Here is a 19,707-nt window from a genome sequence, read left to right as displayed (position 1 = left end):
TGTGTGCAGTCATGACTTGGTTAACAGTTAAACTATACTCTGGTGGACAAAAAGCTGTCCTCAGTGAGTGGAATTTGCTGTCAGATCAGCTTTGAGGCAGTGATTCAGGGCTCTATGAGAACTGGGGCTGATCGTGTGTTACAGAGCACTAATCCTCTGGCGGAAAGACAGATGCCCTGGGCGGATTAAGTGGCCCGGTGACCCACTCTCCCTCTGGGCCTGATTTATACTCCGGCACCTGTAGGGACTCACTTGTATATTCAGAGTAACTGTTAAAAAGGTATCTGCCAGAAGATAATTAAAACCAGTGTGTTCATTAAATAACAACCTGATTAAGGCTGTAACCTATATTTATTTTCATTACTGGCCAGACTCTAAAATAACCATTTGACAGAAAATAAGTGGCAACCACATTAACCAAAGATGCCTGGAAACTCTTGATTGGTTCATTGGTACAAAATCTTTTAAATTCCACTATTTTGCCCCCAAAACTCTGTCAGATTGCAACTAATCTGGTATAGTTAAACCTGTTTCTTGAGTACAGGAAGGTAAAGCAAACAAAAACCAACTGAACTAGAAACGATTGCAAACCTGCTTTGCAGCAACAGAGGTTTTATTATTGTGAATCATTTTTCAACAGGATCAGACATCAAGAAGAACTTTTTATAATAATCTGTTAACAAAAAGGTACAGACAGCTGTGTGTGAGAGTTCTGTTCAGAGAAAGAAAAGCCTGGCAGCTAAACCATTACCACGTAATAAATGGCTGTACAAATGTTTGTGAGCTAGCGTCTGAATGCAGGAGCTCCCGGTTTAGCTGTTCCAGATAACAGGTTAAGAAACGTCAACCTGTGGTTAAGTGAAGCCCCGGCTGAGACCAGTCAGAAGAGGTTGTGAGGCCTGGCTCCTAACCATGGGGTTGCTTTGTTGAGATTTGCTAAGTGCTAACAGGCTGATTAAGAACATTTAAAAAGTTGCCCTGCTTTCTCTACATCACACCAATGAACCCGCTCCCCTGTTTGAACTGAACACAGTGGAATAATTGTTGAAAAGCGTTGCGGCTCTCCAGATTGATTGAGCACGTATCCCCTCTCCTCTCGGCTTTGGTCCGTTTCCTGTCTATGGCTGCGGTGAAGCGCCAAATTTGGCGCTCAGCTTGGTGACCAGGGCCATGATTTTGGGGTTGTTCTGGTACTTGGCGATGTTGGCTGGGTTCTGTGCCACATCCTGGAAGGCAGCCATCACCTCGGGGTCCTGGAGTTAAACACAGATTAACAGGGTCACCTTTGTATAAATCAGCTGTAAAGACACAGTGAAAATGAAAAATATGTTGTTGAGGTTGTATTCCCGGGAGATGTGGGGAGATATATTTGATTTAAGCAGCATCCTCAGACCCTTTCTGACCACTGAGAGTATGGTTACAGAGTCAGGTGTGTTATGCTGTTAAGCTTCATGCAGCCTAACTGGTGTGTTCTGGGTAGAAAACGGGTGGAGCTTACGGGGCTTGCCTCTCAGGGTGGTGGTGGCTGTGAGAGTAAACTGGTTGTTCTGTGTAGACAGGATCTTTCCCCCCTCTAGCTTGTTAAATCTCTTTGAGTGAACAACAGGATAATGCATCTAAGTCCATCTCTATGTCGCACTGCCAAAGGCTCAAATACACATGGTCTGCTGAGTGGAATTAAAACATGTCCCTCCCCTCATCATCCTCCTCCGCCTGTGTAAGTGGGGATGATGATTTTGTCATGGTTGTCCTGAACCTGTTACATGTGAAAATACTGTATGTCTACACTAGCTGTGTTTTCGTAAGGCCTTCTGCGTGTTTGAAGCAGTATGCCAGCAGTGGAAGTGGTGGGATGTTGAGCAGTTAAATCACCTTCATGGCGTTGAGCAACTCAGGATCCTTCAGGAAATCCCCAAGACCAGGCATGCCAGCGGGGGCTCCGCCTGGGAACCCAGCAGGACCTGCAGAGCAACAGTGACACTCGGTAAACGTAGCAGCCCTCATTATTGCACTTAAAGAGAGCAATCGCAACATCGGAGAGAAAAAACTTTGGAGTGTTGTTGGCTGGAGCTGGAAATCTGAGACTTCTGATACAAACTCCTGTGACCTGTAATTCTCAAGGATGTGACTCCTAATATGAGAATCGCTCACTGTTTTGACCTTGAATGTTATAGCGAGTTGGATTATTGTTTATGTGTCTCTCCTGAATGACCTTTTGAGTGTTCGTCTCAGCCCGTCATGCAGTGAACTGGCTTGTTTTACACTCTCCTACCTGGGAAGAATCCTCCTCCTCCTCCTCCTCCTCCTCCGAACTGCCGTGCCTCTTCCTCCTGTCGAGGGACAAAAGAATGGATTGTGAGTTAATCAGCGTTGGAATCATGGACATAAGCAGTGAAGTATTGTACTTAAGTGTGCAGCTTTTATCAGCCAACTTTAGTACGCTGTTACCGTTGAGCATGTGGGCAGAACAGTTCAACTTAAAGGGCCATCCATTGTATTTTTCTCTCATGGCAACTCACCCTTTGAGCCCGTGCGTGCTCCTCTCTGGCTTTCTTTACCCGCTCTTGCTTCTCCTTGATCTCCTTCTCTTCTCTCTTGCGCTCGTATTTGCGTCTGTGCTCTATGATTTTGTTCGCCTGAAAACAAAGGACGATTATCACAAACTCATAGCTGGGAGCATCATCTTTGATTCCCTGTCTGCCATTGGTGGGCTCTGAAGACTTATGGTTGATCTGTATCAGGATCATGTAAACGCAGAGGGAGATCGTAAACACACTCCTCTATTCTGAACTCGCACACATTACAATAACATATCTGCATTACAATTACTACTGACAAATTAAAAAAGGCTGCAATGTGGTTTTCATTCCCTGTCGTTTCTGGTATTATACCTTAGGCTGGACCTCCTTCAGCATCGCATCTGCAGCATCATCATAGTCCAGTTTACAGGCTGTGGCCAGGTCTCTGGCTGCCTCCTCCCAGTGCCCCAGCAGCCTACACCAACACATTGTGCATGAAATTCGCAGTTTTGTCGCGATAAAATAACATTTAGTTTTCTCTCGCCTCGCGCAATACGTGTCACGAACACAACACCGTGGCATATTTCACAGGGGAAAAGTATTTTTAAAGAGATAAAACACATGCAGAGTTTGGCCACGTTATGAGCTGCAGCTACATGAAAGGAGAGTCGGTAAGAGCTAGCATGCTGGACCGACTCTACAAAGTTTTCAGTGACTGGTCATTGACCTCATGTATTTTTTCAGAAATTAGGTGCCTTGGTGGTCCACTGGAAGGGGACGGACTTCACCTCTCCATGCTACTGAGTTTAAGGTGAGCAGCACAGATGCAGGTTAATTCTACATCCCTGCTGTAGCCACAGTTAGCTCTGCCGAAGAAATATCAATATCTGCCCTGTGGAAGATTTCTGAACTATAACCGCACCTGTGAGCTTTTCCCCTCCACTTGTAAGGCTGTGCAGAGTCTGGGTTGATCTTGATGGCTCTGTCACAGTCTCTTATGGCTGCGTTGGGTTTCTGCATCTGGATGAAAACACTGACACAAAAGGGACAACTGATCACATGACGCTCTGCCATGGATGGCCTGAACGAAGCACTCTGAGGACTCTCACCTTGCCCTCTTGGCGTACAGGATGGCCAGGCAGGGGTTCAACTTGATGGCTTCAGTAAAAAGATCCAGAGCTTTCGGCAGATCACCTGGAAGAGAAAAAGTATTTTAAACGGGTTTTTGAGATCATATATCTAATTTATTTTGTGCATCTTTCTATTGATCTGCAAGCACTGTTGACCCTCCAAACAGAATAATCAACCTACCTTCCCCTAGAGCATTGATGGCATCCATCTTCTTCTCATTGGCCTGATCTATCATCTGCTCTGTGACCTGAGGAAACACGTGGACACAGATGCTCAAACAAATCCTGTCTCAAGTGTCAAAAGCTTATTTTCCCAGCTTTGAATCTCCTCTAATAAACTGGTTTTCACAAGAGAATAGGGTCTGAATTTGAGTAAATGTGTGCTTGATTCATAGATAATATAAGAAAGTTCAATATTTTACCTCAATGTTTTCAAACTCCCCCATCTCCTGTGGTTCATCAGTGTCTGGCTCGATCACTCCCTCATTGTCAATTTCTGGAAAAAGCAAACAGATGATGGGACACACAAACAACATCCAGTACTTTCATTTTTTAGAACCATTTTGCTAAATTTTGGTGAATTTCTCTAATATCTGTACAGTATCATCAGCAAATACGTAGCTGGAGTCAGCAACTGCTTAGCTTAGCATAAGACTGAAAACAGGGATACGGCTAGCCTGGCTGTGTCAAAAGGCAACGAAAACACAAGTGTAAAAGCGACAATTCATTGTTGGGCAGAGGGTTGTGCGCCAGGCTGCTTCTTGGACGGGACCGGCAACTTCCTGGGTTCTCCACGGTTGCCTGGCAACTCATCCTAGCTAAGAAATAGTAAATTGTATACATCCCTCTGTACCTATTTCACTCTCCTCACTCTCAGACTGCACAGGAGGCTCGGGCTCGGGAGGTGAAGCTGATGTAGGGGGAGGACCACAGGGACAGCCACCCTACAGTTGAGAGAGCGCTCTGTTACAACGTGGTGTGATGCGTGTGACAAACTTATAGGCATCTCATCAGCTGACAGTGCTATTCAACTCCAACTCCCTTGTGTTTCACAGTTTTTGTCTCTGAACAAATAGGAGAACTTAATACAATGACTAACAATATATATGAATAACAATATTTATGTGTCACCTGGCATGAATCCTTTGTCTTCTGAAGGGGAGGGATTGTGGCACCCATACTGCAATATAAAATTATGGAGAACAATTCAGCGAGCAACATAAGGACCCTGATTTTTCAGGTGTTCTATTTGCTGGGCAGGCCGAAACACATATTTCAATGTGGCTATTTTTTCTATGAACATTTTCTCAATTGACTTGCCCAAAATGTACTTTATGTCACAAAATATACACATCGATGTCACAATACAAACATATGTGTACATGATAAGGTTAAGGCTGCTGCTCCCAGGGCCCCACCGGTGCTGCTTCAAATCGCTTTCTCTAATCAAAAGTCCCTAAAGATTTTCACCAGAAAATATTCATATTAGAGAAACTAGAATTTGAAAAACTTTGGTGACTTTTGATGAGAAAATTATCAAGCTTGCTGTAGAATGTTCTAATCAATCGACTAATTCATTAACATTGAATTATCGTTTTTTCCTTTCACTTTTACTATTCACTTGGTGGCAAGAAGGCTTAACCACCCCTTGGTTTTTAAACAAAACTGTGACCTTCCTGATCTCAGAGCTTTGAAAAAGTAAGAATGGTTTCAATGTGTTTTGATTTTAATTCTACCTTTTAATAAATTTGGGAAAATTTAGTTGTGGTAGTGTAAATAATTAAAGATGAATAAATAATGCTGCCCTGTTGATTGCATGTTTAGTGTGCTCTTGACTGACAATACATGAGATTATTTGACTGCGCGCGCGCGCGCACACACACACACACACACATACATACACGCACACACCTTGTAGTCCAAGGTTTTTAACTGAGCGGTGGGCGGGACTGGGCACGTGGTAAACCTGCAGTTTGTTTGAGACTTAATCTAATATCTTCAGTGACATATTTAAATAATAAATCTTTTACGTAACGATCCGGATATTAGTGCAGTTCGTTTACAGGCCAGTGCCACAGTCCTGCTCCGAGGCATACTGACCTCTGCAACCATGTCCGGAGGAAGCCCATCTCTGGAAGGTGCAAGATGTTAGGGTTGGACTCGCACATTTGCACAAAGCCCCTTAACTCTGACAGTTTCCGTGGGTCCATACTGCCCTGTCACGTCCAGCACACCGCGCGCTGCATGTGGGGAAAACCAGAGAGAAAAACAATCAGCAACTCATCCAAATCTGGCTTTGTTAAACTTGCGTGCTCAGCTGCTAACGTTGATGCCAGCGATGTTAAGCTAGATATGCTAACGAGCAGGTTTGGATGAGTGTGCGCTAATAACAACCTTACTTTGTTCTATGCACAAAAATTCAACAATATTGGCATTTAAGGCGTTAGCAATGAAGCAACCACGCACAACTAGCATTAACGACTGTTTATATCACGATCGCAAATCAAACCAGAACTTTCTGGAAATGTGAATCCGTCCGTGACGCGGTAACGTTAACCAACTGTTTTGACGCATGATAACGTCGTTAGCTAGCGTTAGCTGCAATACGGGGCGCGATTAGCGCTTCTTTACAGCCATACATTCGAGCAATCGAAGTGAAACGCACCCGATCGAAAATACGCACCGTTGACCACCGACAAGAAAAGCCGCAGAGTGAGGATGCAGTTGTTTTTCTTTTTATCACCACAACACAGCCTCACTAGTGGTGGCGTCGCTCCTGTGTTTTCATTCAGGCGAGTTGCCGGACAGACCGACCGCGAAAGGTGGAACTTTATGGACCTGAGTTTGGCCTGTCAGGCAGCTGTCAGGATACCACATATCCGCAAGTTTTAAAAAGCTGGAGTATGCCATTACATTATGATAGTGGTTGATTCCAAACGATTAAAAAAATTTAACACCATTTTAATCAATAAAACATAATTAGCACATTGAATTACATTTGCATTACCGAATTGCATCATTGTAATACAATTTTAAGTAAGCACATTGTAATTTGTAGTGTTGCATATGTGCATCACAAATAGAATTAAACCTTGAAAAGCCTATTTTGCATAACCTCTCCCCTCACATATGCGTTTCATAGTGCTCCCTGACAGGCCAAAGTCAGGGAACAATTTAGTCATTGTAAACTGTCAGTTTATATCCCCTCATCTACCAACTTTTCTCCTGAGTGTGGGCTCTCAGGTAGCCCTCCCAGGCTGTTACTCACCAGGGCTTCCAGCAATCAATTGGTTATGTTTAGGTTTCAAGTGCTGCCAATCATTTATAGATCCATAGATTCCAGGTGGTAGATAAATTATAAAATATAAAAAAAATGTTTGAGGGGACAAGATTGGTACATTTTAGAAGATAAGAAATGTTAGTACTGATCACACTCACAAAATATTGCACATTACTTGATGCTGCCCAGAACAACCACATTCATCTGCCATTGGCCGCTGAATTTAAATAAAATTTTATATGATGTTATCATGCACATAGACATACATTCGTTTATATGTCTATGACCATGCAGACATGAGTAATTGTAAGATTTCATGGCTGGTCCACACTCCCAGATGGCAGAGGGAGGCGGTAGTGCAGCTTTTTCGCTGCTTGCCACGCGCCACTAAAAACCAAAGAGGAGAAGAAGAATAAGATTTGGGTCTTCCAATCGTAGCGAAGGAGGCGGGATTAAGCGTCTCTGCCTGGGAGGCGAAACTGAGGGCTACAATGCCATGCCTATACGAATGAATGCGGCTAGCAAATGCGAGGGCAGCAAGCTAACGAGGGTGTTTGACAACTGAAGGTAAATATTGTCTGAGAAGATTTTAAATGCTGCTAAGTCGATACAACGTGTCGCTGTGTGTTTCCGTAAATATCCAGTGTCGGCTGACTTCTTTGTACTGACTGGGCTTCGTGTCTACAGGCGGACGACATGCTGTAACCGGCTGGTGTCCTCCAGCCGCAGCAACAATGTTGCCCTCAAGCAGCACCTTGGTCCGGTCTGCTTTCAGGCTGCTGCCGCGGCGTGACTGGAGTCGAGGTGAGCCCGGTTTGCTGCTCTTAGTTTTGTCGCCAACTGCTTGAGTATTTCCATTTTTGTAAATGTGTAACTTTATACTTCTACTCCACAAACAGCCACTACTATATGGAAATACGAAGCCGTTACCCCACTACGTTTGTTTGACAGTTACTGGTTAGTTTTCAGATCATGTTTTTACATAAAAAAAACACGTGTTAAACTTGTAATATAATGTTACAGTCCAGTGTTAAAGATTAAATCAGTGGTTCCTTCCTCACCTGTCTGGCTTGTGACCCTTACAGTAAAGCAGTGTCTGGTTTGGGTCACATTTCAGTTGTTAATGAGTCATTAGTTCCTCTCTGTCTTTCTCACGTGGGTTCATTTAATTAGCTGGTCGAGGCCCAAATACATCAAATTATTATCTTAACTCAAAAATTAGTCCAAAAAAGTCCAAAATATTGATTTACATTTGTGTAGCAGAACTTTCTTTAAATTTCCTGTTGCATTATCTCATGATGCCTCAGATTTGCCTGACCCCTTGTATTGGAGCCACAGGACTAAACTACTGAAATGTGCATTTGACCAGCCACAATATGAAAATGCTGCTTTCAGTCAGTATAAATACTTCAATGTAGTATAATACTTGTGTACTAAGTACTTTTGAGTGCATCACTGTGAATACTGGAATATTTTTACAGTGTTGTATGTGGTGCTTTTGCTTGCATAAAGGATCCAAGTACATCTTCCAACAGTGATCTCAACTATAACTTTTATTATTAAAATAGTTCACCCCCTAATTGAAAAGTCAGTCATTGGCATTCATCAATACATAGCTGATTCATGTATTTCAATAACAGTACAAGCACATTATATTATAAATAAATCAAATTATAGTATTAGTAAAGAAAATGTACATGTTGTTGGCACTTAATTGATGAAGGGAAACCATATTCTGTGATTTTAAAAGGAAACCTCACTTCTTTCAGTTTGGAGATACATCATGACCTCCCTGCTCTGTTGTATAGAACAGGGAGCATTGTAATTAATCATCAGGCTAACAAATAAGCAAATGCTTTAGCACTCAGCTGATATGAAGTGACGCTATGACATGTAGAAGGTACACCAGATGTTGTTATAAATGTGTTTGGATCTATTGTTTTGCCAGAGATTTATGGGAACATTTTAAATACTGAGATCCAGGAATGTTGTGCATGACTTGTCGGCTTTGGCATTTCTGCGCTGCAGTTTCTTGTCAATTATCCGCCGAAATATGCAGTGCACCAATAGTGATGCATCTGTGATGAGCTAAAATCATAGAGTTGTGAAGGTCTACTTTGTAAAACATCTACAGACTGAAGGTGGAAAAGGATTAGCAGTTAAACCGACTGCATGCAGCATCATAGGTGCCGACAGTCTTTAGCATCTGTGTTGTGTGGCTGTCTGTAGGTTGTGTCTGGTGCCCGTGCAGAAACATTTCTGTGAAACCTGGAGGTTTGAAACCAAAGATGGTTCCACCTCGGTACCTGGGCCAGCCCAGCCCTTTCACCCACCCACACCTCATCAAACATGGTGAGTATTGTTTACAGTGGAATGCTAAGCCAGTACATTTCAATTTTTTTGTATATGGTCTGTAGTCACATCAGCAAAAGGGAGTTTGGATTCATCCTCTGTGGTGGTACAGGAACTAGTCAAGCACACATAGAGCATCAGAAGTTGTACACCACAAGGAGTGATTAGTGCACAGTGTAAGTGTAGGTGATGAGCTGCTGTTTGACACCACACATGTGATCTCTGCTCCTCAGGTGAGGTGACCCCAGGCTTGAGCCAGACAGAATATGAGCTCCGCAGACACAGGCTGGCCTCCCTTATCGAGGCCCAGGCAGACAGGCTGGGACCCTCTGCCTCCACGAGCACCCATGTGGTCATTGTTTTGTCCCATCCGACCCGCTACATGACCAATGACATCCCTTATCCCTTCCACCAGAACCAGGTGCATGTTTGGTCTCAAGTTGCATTTCTTCATCTTCAGTTTAATACTTTTGTGTCTGTGTGGGTTTGTCAGCTTAACAGGCTACAACATTTACATATTGTTCAATACTAACAGTTTAAAACACCTTATTTACACAAGGGAAGAGCGTGTGAGTAGTAGCATACTTCAGGTATAAAGGTGTACTCTGTTATGTGTGACTGCTCTTGCATTCCTGTTTGTTATTTATTGTCAATTGGGACACTGAATTTAGCAAGGATTTGCTTATTAACCTGGAGCCAAATGTTCCCCAGGATTTCCTCTACCTCAGTGGCATCCTAGAGCCTGACAGTGCCTTGGTCCTTTATGGGAAAGGGCGTCCAGACCAGGCCATCTTGTTCGTCCCCCGCAGAGACCCGGGGAGAGAGCTGTGGGATGGGCCCCGGTCGGGGAAGGATGGGGCGACTGCTTTGACTGGCATTGAAAGAGTTCATAGCACAGAAGAACTGGGTGTTGTGCTCAAGAGCCTGAAAGGTGGGTGGATGGGAGTGTGAGGCCGCATGCTCAGCAGAAACAGCAGCTCACAGAACATTATCTGATTTTTGTCATTGAACAAGATGTCCCTTTGCTTCATTTGAGCGGTTTGTGAAGCCCTGCACCTCTTAGTTACTGTTGCTAAGCCTGTCAACCTTTCTACTTCACTATAACCTGCAAGTATACAGATGATAACGGTGGGATATTCAGTATTTTTTTTTTTGAATGATGGCTTTGAGAAGCTAGCTAGAGTAAGCTAATGCCAAGGCTAAAACTATGCGAGTGGATTGAAACTTCTCTCCAGCTGACTTTTTAACAGCTCGATTATACCTGTTTTAAAACGGAAACCCTGCAAAAGGGTCTTGAATATGTACATTGTGGCTATGTGCAAAAAGACAGAGGCTAAAGCCACGTCCCCTCAGGCACAAAGTCAGATTCCTCTTCAGGAGCAGCACTGTTTGTGTACAGCTGTGTAGAGCTTAAACAGTATTATAGGACAGTATTGTAAATGAAAGTATTATTTGCTCCGACACAACCCTTGAGGGGTTTCAAGTCTTGCCATAGAAAAATATACTTGGATAAGCAACACAGACGTTGGATTTATGCTTTTCATCTTTGTGTTTTCAGACAGTATGTTTTACTTTTACAAAGAAATGTGACAGTATTTTACCCAATTTTAGCTGGAGATGTTGGAATATGAACTCCCCCAAACCAAAGAAAGAAAATATGGAAACATGGAAATTATGCTAAGATACTACTAAAGCTATTGGCTGTTTAATCTAATCGTTACACTTCTGCTCTTGTGCTTTTGGTTTTGGATGGGCCTGAAAACACGATTACATACCAAACTCTTTAAATGCTGCATATCGCTCTTACAACAGCCCCATGTGTGGCACATCAACAAGTGGAGAAATTCAAAGCCGAGCAGGTCTGCTGTGTGTAGCTGCAGTTTCAGGAAGTGACATTTGACCACTTGAACTCACTGTTCTCATTTCCTCTCCACTCTGATCCTCTTCTAGGCACAGTGCTGTGGTACGACAGTTCTCAGCCCACCCACCCGCGCCTCCACCAGACACACGTGTGTCCCGTGCTGGAGGCGGGGTCGATGCCGCGCTCTCTCAGGCCCCTCATACACTCTCTCAGGGCCATCAAGAGCTCAGCTGAGGTGGCACTCATGCAAGAAGCAGGTCACATCACAGCACAGGTTGGTGTTTTAATTACTTAAAGTGTCAATGTCATGAAGTTTATTTGTATTATACGAATAAACGCCTGCATTTTGGTTCTTGTATTGTTATGCAGCAGTGTCTCTTTATCATTTTTTCGCTGTTTGTTTTCTTTCAGGCTTTTAGGAGGACGATGGCTCTGTCTCAAGGAGACGTGGATGAAGCTGTGCTCTTTGCTAAGGTAACTGAAAATATTTGAGGACCTCTGTGTGGCTCTTCACAGCCTCTCTGTCGTGTGTGGCCTGTTATAATCTTCATGTCTTTAATTGATCAGGCTCTTCAATGTAATCACTGAGACAACAAGTGCCATCCATTGATTATTCAGTCAAATGCTTAAGCAATGAGCTGATGCTCAAGTGACAAATTGATTCACATTATTCTAACATTTTCAACAGAAACAACATGTAATATTCAGTATTGACAACTGAGGATCACACAGAAAATAATTTTCTCTGTGCTCCTCAAGCATTTTAGACTGAGGTCACTTTGATAAAACAGGCCAGCAGTGGCTGTTAGTCAGGGACTATTAATTATGTAGTTAGGATTTATGCATTGTTGTGGCACAGCAAAAGACCAGCTTGTATACACCACCATTAACAACAAATATCTATTCAAAACAACAGCTCGATAACCACTGCCTTCTTGTATATATGACACACTTGATCCATTAACCACTGACTCTTATTGTTTAAAAATTGGTCCCCAGCGTAGGACAGAATCTTACGCAGGCAAACTGTATAACAGATAATGCAATGCAGTATGTACAAACAACAACTTGTTTATATTAGAAAAGAAAATTTATTTAGATTATCTAGAGTCCAAATCTTACAGGAGTTAAATGTCTTCATTTTGCTTGGTGTCTGTGTCCGTTTACATTGAAATCTAATAATCGAGAAATATAGTTAATTAAAACTTGTATGTGATGCATAGATAGCTTAACCACAGCATGTTACAGTATTTACACTTTAGCCAAAAGTTGAGCAGGTAACTCCTGAGATCCGCTCACATAGTGGGTGCTTTAGTGGGTGTTCAGGTCGGGTATTTATTTTCTTCATCGTGATCGAATCTACAGGAGCTGATTTAGTTTTAGCTTTAGCGGGTGAGCGTATCTCTCTCAGCAGGCATGGCATCAAGGTCATTAAAGTCAATCTTGACCAAATATGTAGCTTTGCTTTTATAAGCAAACATGAAGCTCACAGTCCTGTTTCAATTAGAAAGGCTTTTTTTTAACATACCATCTTATTCCAGTTTGATTTTGAGAATCGGATCCATGGCGCCAACTTCCTGGCCTATCCCCCTGTTGTTGCTGGAGGGAATCGAGCCAATACTCTGCACTACATAAACAACAACCAGATTATCAAGGTAAAGGAAGGTGTTGACGGTGCTAAAGGATCAGCCCTGTCACATGGTGCACTGAACATCCACATTAACCATTCCAAAAGTAGTGAGTGGTTACATATATAAAGTCATCATTGAGTAGCCTGAACGACTGTTTTTCCCCCTGTTCCTCTCCTCCATCAGGATGGTGAAATGGTGCTGCTTGATGGTGGATGTGAATACTTCGGTTATGTCAGTGACATCACGCGAACGTGGCCAGTGAACGGAACGTAAGTTTGACAAAACCATCTTGAGCAATAAGTTGTGCTGCTCAAAGAAAATAATCCACATCCCCTTCTTAAAGTACGCAATTGAGTTGGCTTCACAGGTAAACAGAAGGTACGCCATCCTTATCGTGCTGATGCCAGATCACTACACAGCACAACAACACAGCACTGCCTGAAGTTCATTTTTATGTTGGAGTTTTATGAGTCGCAACCTGTGCTACAAATCTTTAAACCTTCGCTGTTGCCATGAAATATAGACTGAAATCCATCTGTTCTTTACATTACTCATCTCATCTTCTTCTTGTTCTTGTTCTAATCAATGTTCTTACTCTCATTGGATTATTTCAGGTAATGACATGCCTTCTTAAATTAATACATGATTTGTTACAGCTCTCTAGATTTTAGTGCTTTTTGAGAATGGTTGTTTACCAATAACAGACATAAACTGTCTTCTGCCCCCGCTTGCGTCCTACCAGATTCAGCCCGTCCCAGGCTGAGCTGTATGAGGCTGTCCTGGAGGTCCAGCACTCCTGTTTGTCCCTGTGCTCCCCGGGTATCAGCCTGGACCACATCTACAGTACCATGCTGGCTTTGTTGGGACGACAGCTCAGGCGGCTTGGCATCCTCAAGGCCAGTACCAGTGACGCTGATGCGCTCAAGGTAAGAATCAAAGAAACAGAAGAAGAGTGGATTAGGGCTGCAACTAACTGTTATTTTTGTTATTGATTCATCTGCTGATTATTTTCACGATAAACTAAAACAAAGTTCTTGTGCAGCAAGTAACAGGATTCCTCAAGGCGAGCTGCTGTACAAGAAAGTTATGTTTCCCAGATCCAAATATTCAGCTGCTCCTTCAATTTAGAGTCCTGATGAACAAAGATGCCCAAGATCATATTTCAGTCCACTAATGAGTAAAAATGTTGTGTATTTCTGCTTACAGACACACACAAACACACCGTATTTTGTATTTTGATATTGCTAATGCAAATTAAAGTCTATCAATCAACTACACCAGAGGGACACAAGATCAGATTATCACTGTTACCATGTCAGCTGGGCATTGAATTTAAACACTTTTGCTAAAGTTTATTTATGTCCTTACCAGTGGTTTGTGGTCAGGGAATAGCCATAAGCTTCATTGGCCAATGTAAATGATGAAATGACCTAATTACAGCCCTCCATGAAACACAATATGCTTGCATAACTCTGCATATTACTCTGCAGTCATTTCCTGCAGTGGTTCCTTTCAGGGAAATAAAATGAACAAGCCAAACCAAAGCTGAATGTAGATGTATCCACTGGTTTCTCATAAAAAGACAGAAAAAACAAGCATTGTGGGGGAATAAAGGGTGTGTTTTTGACTGCCAAGAATCTGATGCACAGCAAACTGAGATATTAATTCTTCATCAAGACACAGTATCAGGCACTGCGCACACTTCTGGATCGGCAAACTAATTGATGATGGGTTCCCTTGTGAGAGACCTTCATTCAATGCTGGGCTCATAATTATCAGCCCTCTGAGTGCATGAGTTTTAGCCATGCTCGCGGCATGACTCTGGAGATGTCAGTCTGTCATGTGGTCTGCCAGTTGGGGTACCACTTTGGTCCAGACCGAAATGCAACTACTGAAATGCAGACACAGTACTGTATCACACACATTCATGCATCCCAGAGGATGAATCCTACTGATTTTGGGGATTATATGTCATTTTCTCTCTGCAGCTACCAGCAGGTCAATGTTTTCACTATGCCAACATCTATCAGATGGATTGGAACCAAAGTTTGTACAGACGTCCATGGTCGCCAGACAGATGTATCTGCTGTTTTTGGTGATCATCTTTTCCTCATGGCGCCACCATGAGGTTTACATTTGTGGTTTTGAGTGATATGGCTAGACCATTATTTAAATCTAGTGTAGACGTGTCCTCTTCAGGATGAACTGTAATTGTTGTCATTTGGTCAAGATTTAAATTTATCCAGTACTTTGGTTTATGACCAAATGCCAACCAAACCAGTGAAATTCCCATCAGTCTTCATTCTACTTTGTGTTAAGTGCTAATAAGCAAATATTAGCATTCAGCTCAAAGCACGGCTGTGCCTCAGTGCAGCCTCACAGAGTCATTATCATGGCTGTAGACTTTGTGTTGATGCAGAACAACCACTTACGGTACTTGATCCACTTGGCCTCATCTCTCATAACAGATGCTAATGGGGTGGATGCGGTTTAGCCAAGTCATGCAAATTTCACTTTTCAGAACAGTTGTTAACAAATGCAGCTGGCAGGGATCTATGAAGTCAACAACATCTATTTGAGTCATTTATTTTAGGCCAGAGAAGCATCAGAAGCAGTGCTGGCTGACCTTCTTCCTAATAAAGTTTACAGGTTAAAGGGCAAATCCTACTTCCTATATATTTTTGACTTGGTAGCCAAGTCAATCAAAAATATTGGCTGTTTATCCTAACATTTGAGATTCAGCAATGTTCTATTTTAATTCTCGCGTCACATTTATACAGAGCGCAAGTGATCTCATATATGGAGCAACTTTTGATGTTGTTTAGCTGCTCCTGGATGATCTGATGAGGCTCATTCACCACAGTGAGCCCCTTCAATGCGTGGCACCCCTGACTTTCATGCTATTAATGTTTAGCAACAAGCTGCGACTGCTGTTAGGCAATGGCAAACTTCTATACAACTGCTCAAAGCTTTATTTTTGTTTGTGCTTGTCCCAGGCTGCACGGCGGTACTGCCCGCACCACGTTGGCCATTACCTGGGCATGGACGTCCACGACACTCCTGAGCTGTCCCGCTCACAACCTCTTCAGCCAGGAATGGTCATCACTATAGAACCAGGTATAGACTAACTAGGCTTTTAAATGCCCTCTTCCTATCTTGGTTTTTACCAAAGATGTCCAGCTTTGGCTGTTAATCAAGAATCTGGGTGAAATTGACCTTTAAAAATCTGCTGCACAAACACTCACAGCGTTACATTCCCCATTACACATTATCTATTCTACACTCTCTTTTATGTTCATGTTGTCCCTGTTTCAATACATTTACCACTTTTTTCCCTCTGTTGTCACAGGGTTGTACATCAGCGAGGACAATGACCAGGTGCCAAAGCGTTTCCGCGGCCTGGGTGTCAGGATTGAGGACGACGTGGTGATCCGAGACAAGGGAGGTCCTCTGATTCTGTCCCATGACGCACCAAAGACCATCGCTGATGTAGAGCATGCCTGCGCCCAGAGATAGGGCAGGGAGAGACAGACAGGTGACCAAGTGAGCCACAGCGCCGACAGCAGCCGGTGTGCCGTGCTTTTCCACTGTCTCGGGGGTGATGACATCATCAGGCTCAGAGCCCAGGTACATGAAAGGTGGGAGCACACTGCAAGACTCTGGTTTTACTCTCAGCAATGCCTCGAAAGTATCTGGTGTGGAAGGTCATAGACTTGCTGATGCTTTTGTTGTCTGCCGGTATGTTTAAAGACGTCTGCGGATAAAGGCTGATTTAGCTGTGTGTTAAGAGGTTACGGTGTAGCTTTGGAGCCTACACACGTATGCTACACCCCAGCTGATGTGTTCCTGCTCAAAAATGGAGACCAATCCTGATCAGGTACCAAACATCCATTTTGTGTTGAGATGGTGCTATATGGCGGGTGAAATCAACAGTGAACTGTAGATAAAAACCTAGGAACAACAGACAACCTCTCACATCAAGTACATATTCAGCTGAAGACCCGATGGTTAGATCCTACAGTATATTCCCCACACCATGTGTTTCAGTATTGCCACCATCATGGCACACAATTGTTTGTTGTCTCACTCAAAACATTTTAAAGCCCACACACACACACACACACACACACACACACACACACACACATCTGGCTCTTACACATGGAAATGCATCACTCTTTCCCGGCTCATGCTACAGTACAAAAGATAAAAACGGCAAATGTTAACATGCACCCACCTATCGCATTCATGTGGTGTCGGAATAATTGAAAAAAAATGAGTTCCTGACTGGGAAAATTCACGTGAAGGCCCCCTAAAGTCAAACACAACAGCCCAGAAAGTCAGCGGAAATGTTGGTACAAGACTTGCCAACTTTGATGTCATCCATGCAGAAACATGGTGGACAAAAGTGAGCATTTGGTTGATGGTAAGATTATTAATTATTGTCTTTCATAACATTGTTTTACTCTCATAGAATTTGTAAAACTGTATGAGTTTATGACCATTAGTTGCTGTCCATGTAGAGTAACCTTGATTGGTTAAAGTACAGCACATCTTCTTTGTCGTGTCCACCTTGTTTCCACATTGCGACTCATGAACACACCGAAGTTGAAAGAACGTCTTCCAAACTCGGAAAAAGTGACCATCCAAGGAGCACGTGAACGCACAGACTGTGCTTCAGATCACCATGACATCATGTTTATGCACACGTGATGAAAAAAGAGGAATGTGTCTTATGCAGCTGCTGCTGCTGATAAACCTGGATTGATAGTAATAATGACACCAATACACTGAAATGGCTGAAAAAGAATAGACTGAAAAGAGTTGGTGTGTGTTGTTGTGTATGTGTGTGTGAGAAAAATGTGACCTCTTTTAAGAATGTTTATTAAAAAGATCTCATTATTCCTTCTTTCAGAACAAATAAATTCTGTTGGTTTGACTGAAGTTGCTCATGACGGACGTCATGACGCGCGAGGTGACAATGACAATAAAGGTGGCTGTGTTGAACTAGGTTTTAAAAACCTTGACCGTAACACGGATGGAAGTACATGTTTCACCTCAGGGTTAGGTCACACAGGCATAGATTTGAGTAGAGACATCCCCCTCAGCTATAGGGGAAGGGTCACTTGTGGCCTTCTTTGTCTTGGTTAGTTCTATGAGCAAGCTGGGTTTTAATCTGTAACTCACAATAATTCACATACATTGTCACAGTTTTCTTTGAGAATTTAAGGTATGCCTACTCCACACAGAGGGAAGAATCTGTTCACAACCTAATCTGATGATCGTGTGTGTGGTTTTTGTTTTTTTTTCTACCACATACAACAAACAAGACTTGATTATGATTGGCTGGCTGGTGCCCATAGAAATAATTCAGGATAGCACAAGTATAATAATTACATTAAACAACGTTGTGTGAAATTCTCAAATCCAAAGCTCATTTTGCAGTAAACAAGTGTAAAAGAGTTAGCTCATCCTTTTTCGACATGTACTCAATTGAAAACAGCACAAAGTCAATATATTTAATGTTTGACCTCATCAGCTTCATTGATTTTTGTTAATATCTGATTATTCTGAATTTGATGCAGCAACACGTTTCAAACAAGTTGGGACAGGAGCAACAAAAGACTGGAAAGATGTGGAACGCTCCAAAAACACCTGTTTGGATCATTCCACAGGTAAACAGGTTGATTGGTAACAGGTGATAGTATCATGATTGGGTATGAAAGGAGCATCCTGGAAAGGCTCAGTGGTTCACAAGCGAGGATGGAGCGAGGTTCAACACTTTGTGAACACATTATTGTATATGTGTAAAATCATCGAATCATCCAAATGTTTAAGTAAATTTAATCTCCAGTTGACCCACTGACACATTGAGTTGATGTCTGTGACCAAAATGGATTACACTGACGTCCAAATGGTTTACAAACATGTTGTCTGTGAGCAGGACACAGCCCAGACATGTGGGAGAGGGTAGCACCAAACTGTGTATTCACCATGACGACATGAGCGATACATAGTAAATACAGCGTCTTTATCACTGACATTCATTCAGTCACAGTGCCTGCCAGCTCCACTGTCACAGCAATCCCTGGCCTCATGTTGCTTTACTGTACATAAAATGATCCCCATGAGTCCCAAGAGTCAGGGATACAGATTTTAAATGTGGGGAAAGAGAGAGCACTGTAGATCAGCAGATACCATCTGAGGGACTGGAAGAGAAAAGATTTGATCTTTTATACTTTACTAAATGATTGTGAAAGTCCACCGCCACCGTGCTGAGTTTGACACTAAAAAGCTGTTTTCACATTCATCAGCTAAAGGGGGAAAGTTTCTCTGTGCTCACCTTAAAATCACAGTTTGACGTGTACGAACAAACATTGCTGTGAGATTGTAACTTGTGTGGAAGCCAAGCACACACACTGAAAATTAACTTTCCAGCAAGGAAGGAGACCAGCATTAAAAAATAATAATCATATTTTGGTGGTAGGGATGCTTTTGACACAAGTCGATGTTTTCAGTTAGTGACAAACAAATAGCGTTGCACAGCTGTGTATCAACAGACGTGATGAATGAACATGTACTGAGGTATGAATTAGAGGAACTTGTACTTTCCTATTTTCATTTAACATTGTACTTCTACTGCACTTTATTTTAGAATTAAATATACTTTTTAGTTACAGGTACTTTATGTAGTAGTTACTTTGTATATTCATATTTTACAACAAAACATGAATTTATAAAGTATGTTGCATGGTTATAAATTAAACGACCCAATGCCATTTGCCCAGTACGGCATAAGCAACAACAATCCAATGATATAATTACTATAACACTCACAGAATCCATTTTTCTGCTAAGTGTTTTGATATTGAAGTACATTTTGCTGATAATATGTATTTTTTACATGCAGCATTCTGAATGCAGGCTGCTTGTA

General features: G+C 42.4%; 2 protein-coding genes across 3 annotated transcripts; one reads left to right on the top strand and one right to left on the bottom strand.

Annotated features, from left to right (window-relative positions):
* Nucleotides 1-589: 589 nt before the first annotated feature.
* st13 (ST13 Hsp70 interacting protein) lies at nt 590-6,457 on the bottom strand. 2 transcript variants are annotated; one of them, XM_041957083.1, is made up of 13 exons: nt 6,333-6,457; nt 5,750-5,889; nt 4,781-4,829; nt 4,503-4,593; nt 4,072-4,145; nt 3,831-3,897; nt 3,629-3,713; nt 3,442-3,552; nt 2,892-2,994; nt 2,520-2,636; nt 2,273-2,330; nt 1,873-1,961; nt 590-1,253 (listed from the first exon to the last, which is right to left on the bottom strand). In XM_041957083.1, exons 2-13 carry the CDS (start codon nt 5,857-5,859, stop codon nt 1,119-1,121), a joined length of 1,089 nt encoding a protein of 362 aa, XP_041813017.1. In that variant the 5' UTR covers nt 5,860-5,889; nt 6,333-6,457; the 3' UTR covers nt 590-1,118. The 2 variants fall into 2 exon arrangements, with proteins under 2 accessions (XP_041813017.1, XP_041813016.1); XM_041957082.1 differs by having other exon boundaries at nt 6,315-6,446.
* Nucleotides 6,458-7,421: 964 nt separating this feature from the next.
* xpnpep3 (X-prolyl aminopeptidase 3, mitochondrial) lies at nt 7,422-17,933 on the top strand. Its single transcript, XM_041957371.1, has 12 exons — nt 7,422-7,496; nt 7,617-7,733; nt 9,159-9,281; nt 9,515-9,702; nt 9,993-10,212; nt 11,232-11,416; nt 11,554-11,616; nt 12,684-12,797; nt 12,957-13,042; nt 13,516-13,699; nt 15,770-15,890; nt 16,123-17,933. Exons 2-12 carry the CDS (start codon nt 7,664-7,666, stop codon nt 16,287-16,289), a joined length of 1,521 nt encoding a protein of 506 aa, XP_041813305.1. The 5' UTR covers nt 7,422-7,496; nt 7,617-7,663; the 3' UTR covers nt 16,290-17,933.
* Nucleotides 17,934-19,707: the final 1,774 nt, after the last annotated feature.

The sequence above is a fragment of the Chelmon rostratus genome, chromosome 17, assembly GCF_017976325.1.
Source record: "Chelmon rostratus isolate fCheRos1 chromosome 17, fCheRos1.pri, whole genome shotgun sequence".
Lineage (NCBI taxonomy): Eukaryota > Metazoa > Chordata > Actinopteri > Chaetodontiformes > Chaetodontidae > Chelmon > Chelmon rostratus.
This window is presented reverse-complemented; position numbering and strand designations above follow the sequence as displayed.

Bases quoted from the DNA above. Each gene is read 5' to 3' on its own strand.
- st13 (XM_041957083.1), bottom strand. From the start codon at position 5,859: ATGGACCCACGGAAACTGTCAGAGTTAAGGGGCTTTGTGCAAATGTGC. The intron at 2,995-3,441 runs GTGCGGTTATAG...GTGTTGGTGTAG, and splicing joins TGGAGGGGAAAAGCTCACAG to GCTGCTGGGGCACTGGGAGG. The intron at 2,637-2,891 runs GTATAATACCAG...CTTTGTTTTCAG, and splicing joins TGAAGGAGGTCCAGCCTAAG to GCGAACAAAATCATAGAGCA.
- xpnpep3 (XM_041957371.1), top strand. From the start codon at position 7,664: ATGTTGCCCTCAAGCAGCACCTTGGTCCGGTCTGCTTTCAGGCTGCTG. The intron at 9,282-9,514 runs GTGAGTATTGTT...TCTGCTCCTCAG, and splicing joins CCCACACCTCATCAAACATG to GTGAGGTGACCCCAGGCTTG. The intron at 10,213-11,231 runs GTGGGTGGATGG...ATCCTCTTCTAG, and splicing joins TGTGCTCAAGAGCCTGAAAG to GCACAGTGCTGTGGTACGAC.